Source organism: Colobus angolensis, unplaced genomic scaffold (genome assembly GCF_000951035.1).
Source record: "Colobus angolensis palliatus isolate OR3802 unplaced genomic scaffold, Cang.pa_1.0 Scaffold148, whole genome shotgun sequence".
NCBI classification, from domain to species: domain Eukaryota; kingdom Metazoa; phylum Chordata; class Mammalia; order Primates; family Cercopithecidae; genus Colobus; species Colobus angolensis.
In genome coordinates, this window is record NW_012114577.1 from 4,157,338 (window position 1) to 4,165,037 (window position 7,700).

The 7,700-nt window shown below is 45.2% G+C and overlaps 1 protein-coding gene across 2 annotated transcripts in view; it reads right to left on the minus strand.

The window, feature by feature from the left end:
• NID1 (nidogen 1) overlaps window positions 1–7,700 on the minus strand; it is a 107,364-nt gene that overhangs the window by 53,013 nt on the left and 46,651 nt on the right. For both annotated transcript variants that reach the window (XM_011935734.1, XM_011935735.1), the window contains exons 6-8: window positions 6,997–7,248; window positions 4,162–4,362; window positions 525–770 (exon numbers count right to left, since the gene is read on the minus strand). In XM_011935734.1, coding sequence (XP_011791124.1) covers window positions 525–770; window positions 4,162–4,362; window positions 6,997–7,248 — 699 coding nt within the window. The remainder of the gene's footprint in view (window positions 1–524; window positions 771–4,161; window positions 4,363–6,996; window positions 7,249–7,700) is intronic.

The following is a 7,700-nucleotide window of genomic DNA, read 5'->3' on the forward strand; positions in this document are numbered from 1 at the left end:
TGCCTCAGCCTCCCAAGTAGCTGGGATTACAGGCACGTGCCACCATGCCTGGCTGGTTTTTGTATTTTTAGTAGATATGGGGTTTCACCATGTTGGCCAGGCTAGTCTCGAACTCCTGACCTCAAGTGATCCACCCACCTCAGCCTCCGAAAGTGCTGGGAAGACAGGCGTGAGCCACTGCACCTGGCCTACAATTTCTTTCAAGGTTGAATATTAAAGGGTTTTAAAAGCCCTGCCAATGCCAGCAGTACCCTTAAGAGGGTCCACTCTGTAAGGCACCTCAACAGGTTAGCATTCTGCACTTTACTCTAAATAGAATCATGAATAGGCCTTTGGTTAGAAGAACAGACAGGCAGCTTTTTGAAGAATCACAAATAATAAGACATTCTTTTTTTCCTGCCAGAAGATACTTTAGCATAATTTTTTTCTATAGACTGCGAGTAAGAGACCAAAAATAATGTCAAAGAGTGGGGTTTTAAAAAATGCATGAGCACCTGTGCCCAGCATGAGCTGTGTCCCCTTACCCCTCACAGGCCCGATGGAGTTGCTGAGAGCATAGCGCAGGATCCTCTCCTCCTGGTTGTACAGGACGAACACGCTGTCCACCGAGAGCTGCTGGGTGCTGGGCAGGGCTGGCCGGGAGTCATCATGGACGCATTCCTGGAAGGTGATTGTCTGGCGCCACTGGTAAGTGTAGACGCGGGAAGGAGCTGCCCCCTCTCGCTCGGGCTCAGTCACTGTGTACTCCCGGGTGGAGGAGGAAGTGATCACTGCAGAGTGGGAAGGATGGAGGGGACAAGGCAGAAAGACAAAGGGAAGATGGTTAAGGATGCAAGAAGCTGAATCAAAGGCTTTAAAAGCACCAGTGGCATTCCCTACCCATAGGGCCACCAGATGACAGATCAGACAGAACAGCTTAAATAAGACCATTTGTTTGTACTGGTACTCATTCTGTGAAATACCTGGATTTCTCAAATGATAATTGGCATCATTCATATTATGTATATTTGTTGCTTTTCTCATCAATTGGTTCTCAGTAAGTTTTGAAAACTCCCAGAACTAGAGATGAAGGTCAGGTGGAGAGGACACACACTTGGAAAGAGACGCCCCTGAATTCACACTTAGTACCACTCACAAGCTGTGTGGCCACTGGCTGGTGACTCAACATCTTTGATCTCAATTTCTAATACAAAATAGGTCAAGGTGAGGATCAGACCAGGTAATGTATGTAAAATTTCTGGAATCAAGCAGACTAATAGTAAGATAAGCTACCATTTACTGAGCATTTACTCTGTCATGACGTGCTAACTGCTTTAGATAGGCTATCTCAATTACGATTCAATAAATGGTGATTTCTTTTTCTTATTTTATTTTTTTTGACACAGAGTCTTGCCTTGTCACCCAGGCTGGAGTGCAATGGCATGATCGTGGCTCACTGCAACCTCTGCCCCCTGGGTTCAAGCGATTCTCCCACCTCAGCCTCCTGAGTAGCTGGGAGTACAGGCATGTGCTATCACGCTTAGCTCATTTTTTTGTATTTTAAGTAGAGACGGGGTTCCACCGTGTTGGCCAGGCTGGTCTTGAACTCCTGACCTCAAGTGATCTGCCTGCCTTGGCCTTCCAAAGTGGTGGGATTACAGGTGTGAGGTACCACGTCTGCCCAATAAATGGTGATTTCTATGTACTGCTCTAGACCAAGCTGTTCTGCAATACCAAAAAAATGAGATATTAAATGAGTGTCAGTAGCCAGGTTTGGAAAAATTACTAAAGCACAGTGAGCAAGCCTGAACAGAGGAGAGGAGAGACAGTCTTCCCCACTCAGAAGAGGGCCTGCTATGGCCCATATGATAAAACCCTCAACTTCCTGTTTTTTTTAAAAAAAAAGAAGCATAAAAGACTCTTTATATTTTTGTGCTCTGCTGCAGTTTTCTCCATAATAGAAGGAAAGAAGCCAGAGGATAAATAAAAGATCAGTGTAAGCTGCCTCCTGTCCAGCTCCCACACGCCAGAAAGGCCATTCAGTTGCAAGCCAGTTGCAACTGTGGTCCTGGTGCTCGTTCCTCCTCTTCTTCACTGTCTCCCAGCTCCCCAGGAGAACTCAACCAAACCACAAAACTCCAGTAATTGCTTCAACCTTTCTAAACAGCAATTTAATGAGAGCCTTTAAAAAGGTGGCCAGGCACGATGGCTCATGCCTGTAATCACAGCACTTTGGGAGGCCGAGGCGGGAGGATCACTGGAGGTCAGCAGTTCGAGACCAGACTGGGCAACATGGAGAAACCCTGTCTCTACTAAAAATACAAAAAGTTAGCCATGCCTGGTGGTGGGCTCCTATAATCCCAGCTATTTCGGAGGCGGAGGCAGGAGAATCCCTTGAACCTGGGAAGCGGAGGTTGCAGTGAGCTGAGATCACACCACTGCACCACAACCTGGGTGACAGAGCAAGGCCCTGTCTCAAAACAACAGCAACCAAAACAAAAACAAAAAACAAAAGTGTTCTTAACCTGGGATTCAATGACCCCCGTAGGAGTTCACGTTCATGAATGTTCAGTGGGTCTCTATGTGAGCAAGACACTGTCTCAAAAATAAAATAAAAAAATAAAAAACTCCTATTGTTTGACTCAGCACTTCTATCTCTAAGAATTGAGTCTTAGAAAGAATCAGAAATTTGGCCAAGATTTATGATTAAGATGATCATTTCAACTCACAATAAGAGGGGAAAATGGAAGCAACCCAAGCTTTAGAAAGTAGAATGGTTTGAATTAACAGCCATCCAGGAGAATCATACAGATTCCTTAAAAAGTGTTTCAAAGACTGCTTAATGAGACTATTAAACATTCATGATGTGACATTAACTGAAAAGGTGAAGATACAACAGCGTGGTATGATTGCAATTTTATTTAAATAAAAACTGTAAGCCTGGGTAACATGGCGAAACCCCATCTGTACAAAAAATTTAAAAATTAGCCAGGCGTGGTGGTGTGCCTGTAGTCCCAGCTACTCAGGAGGCTGAGGTGGGAGGATCACTTGAGCCCAGGAGGTTGAGGCTGCACTCCAGCTTGGGTGACAGGGTGAAAGCTTGTCTCAATACAAACAAACAACAACTAAAAAACTATTCATATCATTGTGTATCCATGTTAAATTTCTCTATTTTGATAACTGTACTGTGGCCTTCTAAAAGAATGTCCTTGTTCTTAGGAAAAACAAATGAAGTGTTTAAAGAATGATCTATCATAATATATACAACTTATTCTCAAATGGTCAGTAAACATATATACACACACACGCGCATATATATATACAGAGAGAGAGAAAGAGGAAAGAAAGAAAGAGAGAAAGAGAAAGAAAGAAAAAGAAAGAAAGAAAGGTAAAGTAAATGTGGCAAAATGTTAACAATTGGTGAAGCTAGATAAATATTATGTGAACATTTTTTTGGGTTATTTTCAGTTTTCATGTAAGTTTGAAATTATTTAAAACCAGGCACCAAATGGAGAATAAATGTAGTTTTTAAAAGTACATATAGATGTGTCTGGGCGCAGTGGCACATGCCTGTAATCTCAGCACTTAGGGAGGCCAAGGCAGGTGGATCACCTGAGGTCAGGAGTTCCAGGCCAGCCTGGCCAACATAGTAAAAGCCCATCTCTGCTAAAAATACAAAAATTAGTCAGGTGTGGTGGCATGTGCCTGTAGGCCCAGCTACTTGGGAAGCTGAGGCAGGAGGATTGCTCGAGCCCAGGAGGCAGAGGTTATAGTGCACTGAGATTGTGCCACCGAACTCCAGCCTGGGCTGGAAACCTGTCTCAAAAAAAAGTACATATAGATGTATAATAAAATTACTTTAGCTTGAAATTATGTGTTGGGATATTTGATATACATGTAAATAGATGCTGGAGAAAAGGCTGAAAGGAAATACACTTAAATGTCATAATAATTATGTACAAGTTTTTTAATTCCAACTTATGCATATTGTCTTTTTTGCACAAAATTCTCTATAAGGAGTGTGTCCTACATCTATAATTAGGGGGAAGGTGACTGTAAGGCCCAGTGTATTTCCCTCTCCAGATCCCAGAGACAGCCCCAGGTCACGGCTGCCGTGGTGGGTCAAGAGCATGAGGCTGGTGGCCGGTCCGGGGCTGGCCCTGGGACACGGCTGGGGCTCACCGGAGGTGGAGTAGTGGTACAGCTCCGTGTAGGGCTCAATGTGCACGGAGGAGCCGAACGGAATCTGCGGCACGTGGCCCTCCAGCTCCGTGTCGATGGTCAGGTGCCCGTGCTCATCGATGCCGCTGAACCGCTGCTTAATGACCAGCTTGCCCGGGTGCCCCACGAAGGTCACCTCAGCCTGGCGAGTGAACTCACCCCCTGAAAAACAAGATGAGACTGTCACTTTGCTGACTGGGGAGTGTGCCCTTCTGCCCGCCCCAGGCTCACAGTGTGGAGTGGGGTTGGTGCGAACCGTCTGCAGGTGCTTTGGTTTGGCTGGTAGAACGTAGAGCTGGTGACACTGAAGACAGAACTCAGACATCCTTGTGGCCCAACTGAGCCACACACAGAGCTGAGAAGAGGCTTCCCAGCCACAGCCCAGCATCTGTTGGGTTGGCTCAAGGGTTGTGCTGGAAATAGTGGAGGACAGGGGTTTGACTCCCAGCTATGCTAGGCTCTGGCTGGGTGAACCTGAGTCAGCTACTTAACTCCTGTGAGCCTCCATTCCCTGATGATTAAAAGAAAGGATACAATCTGTGTTGTAAAGGATACAATCTATGTTCTGCAAATTGTCAATTGCTCCATAATGCCAGGTACAGTGATGAATATTGAAATAGCTATGTCCTGGTCGGATGGGTGAGTTGCTCAGGGCAAACCATTCCCAGTACCGGAAACCATCCTAGGATCCCCTGCTACCATGACGGCTTAGGAGCTCCTCTTGGTCTGTGCAAGGCGGCAGCCCCAGACAGGCAGGAAAAGTACTTCTCCCTTTTCCACGATGACCTGCCCCATGACAGCAGGGGTTGACAAACTGTGGCCTCAGGGCTAAATCTTGCCAGCTGCCTATTTTTCTACATTTTCTACAAATGTAAAGAAAGGTCTTTACATTTTTTAATGGTTAAAAAAATCAAAAGAAGAATAGTATTTCATGGTATGTGAAAATTATATAAAATTTAAATTTCAGTGCCCATTCAAAAAGTTGTATTGGAACACAGCCATGCCCATTCATTTATATATTGTCTGTGGTTGCTTTTCACTCTACAGTGACAGAGTTGAGCTGTTGCAACAGAGACCATATGGCCTAAAATAATTAGGCATAGCTTAAAATATTTACTATCTGGCCCTTTGCCAAAAAAGTTTGACAACCTCAGCTTTATAGTTAAATAAGTCCCAGGCAGATATCTCACTGATAACACAGGACCAGAAATTCAGGAGGATCATTGTAGTAAAGAGATTTGGTGTTGTTGGGAATTTGCAAAGACTCCCTCTTCCTCAGCCCAGCTGAAGTTCATGTATATTACAAAATAGCACCAATATAAATTAACTCATATTTAAAAAAAAACAGTGTGAAAAGCTGTGCAGGGAAGGAGTGGGGTCTGTGAGTTTGGCTGTAGCTCAATTATATTTGCAAAGAAAAAGGCATCTGGTTTGCATGAGGGCATCAATATGGTTATAACACTCAGAATATATATGTCTGTGGATTAGGGAGAAAAAACATTAGGCCAAAAAGTAGCAAATCTTTTGAGCAGGTTCAATCCTTTTCTTTCTTTCTTTCTTTTTTTTTTTTTTTTTTTAATACAGAGTCTTGCTCTGTTGCCCAGGCTGGAGTGCAGTGGCGCGATTTCGGGCCTCTGCAAACTCTGCCTCCTGGGTTCAAGCGATTCTCCGCCCTCAGCCTCTTGAATAGCTAGGACTACAGGTGCCTGCCACCACACCTGGCTAATTTTTTTGTATTTTTCATAGAGATGGGGTTTCACTGTGTTAGCCAGAATGATCTCAATCTCCTGACCTTGTGATCCACGTGCCTTGGCCTCCCAAAGTCCTGGGATTAGAGGCATGAGCCACTGTGCCCGGCCTCGCTCCTTTTCTAATACATAGCCTCTCCTTTCTTAAGACGGCCACACTTTATGTATTTATATGCCACAACTTTTGGAGGGGTTACCAGCATGCAGCCTGCTCCCAGCAGTGTTTCCTTTAATAAAGCCTTGGCTAAGGCTCCAGTTTGGCTCAGGCAGTCAGGAAGAAGGCAGGTCTAGGTCGTCGGAGGCAGTGGCTAGGTACCTGTGCCCAGGCACAACAAGCTCCAGGTCTTGGAAGTGACCAGTGATGAAGGACACAGACTTCTCCAACCCAGCTGTTCCCGGGAATGGGTCTCCAGCACGCAAAGGCTGGGCTGGACTTGGCAGAGCAAGGAGAAGGCCACCACACCAAGGAAACATCCCTCAAGCCATCTGCCCATGCGTCCAATCAAGACTGAACTTCCTCAATAGGGCACAGTCTCTAAAAAACTCCAAGGGTATTTGGGCTTCCTAAGACTTCTTAGGATTATGTTTACGCAGCTTAATTAACTAGCTGGAAATGGCAGGTTCCTTCTCTCTGAACAGATCCTGAGGAAATATCGAAGATCAGTTTCAGGTTGGTTTGGAATTCAGAGGCAGGCTGATAGAATGAGGCAAACTGTGGGCCCTGCAGTTTTGGTTGTGCGGTTCTACGAGCTGATATGACTTGTTCTGCCAGAAACGCCTAAATCTCCACGACGAAATTGCTCCTCAATCAAAAGCCAATTCTAGGCAGTCCCAGTTGCTATATCTTAATGATAATATTACATGTTCATTTTACCTCATCATTTTATTTCCAGGACAGAACTACAGGATGCCCTGTCTACAGACAAAAAGGAGCAACAACATGCTTCTAAATTGTCTGCAGACTTGGAGTTCTCCTTCCATCCATTCCCAGGCCTCCCCCTAGGCACTACTGTGTGTCCTGTTCATTTTAATGTGGGCTATAAATTACCGGTGATGCTGAACCCATTCTTGAATCCGTCCTGCTCTACTGCAAACATCCATCCAATGATGCCTCCAACTGGGGCCAGCGGAAGCAGAGAATATCCAACGGTCTCGGGAATGGTGCTGATGGCCGTGTAGGAGCGCCCGTGGTTCATGACTACGTAAGAGTGGAGGTCAGTGTTCTCAAAGACAACGGGGATCTGGCTGCTCCCCACAAAGATCCTTCCTTTCACCTTGCCATTGACTCGCTGGGGAGAACCTGAGCAAGAAAACAAAGAAAGAATATAGAGATCACTTCCAAGCCAGCCTTTCAAACATGAGTAATACGTAGGACCTGTACCTATTGATGAAGAAAGCAAAGAAACAAAACAGCGCTGGGGTAAATGGCTTTGGGTAAGCAAAAGTAGTTGTTCTTCCTGAGACCATCCACAACTGTATGCTGTGAGCCTTCAAAATTCCAGTGCCCCTGCCTCTCCTCCTGTGACTGAAAATGGATAGCACAAAAGGTGGCTCCATGGACAGCCATCGAGGAACTACAGGAACAAAAAATAGAATTTCAGAAGAAGAACAATATCAGGGATGATCTAGAACTAAGGGGACCATAGAATTTATCATATTTGAGAGTAAAAGGAGGCTGGGCACAGTGGCTCATGCCTGTAATCCCAGCACTTTGGGAGGCTGAGGCAGGCAGATCACCTGAGGTCAGGAGTT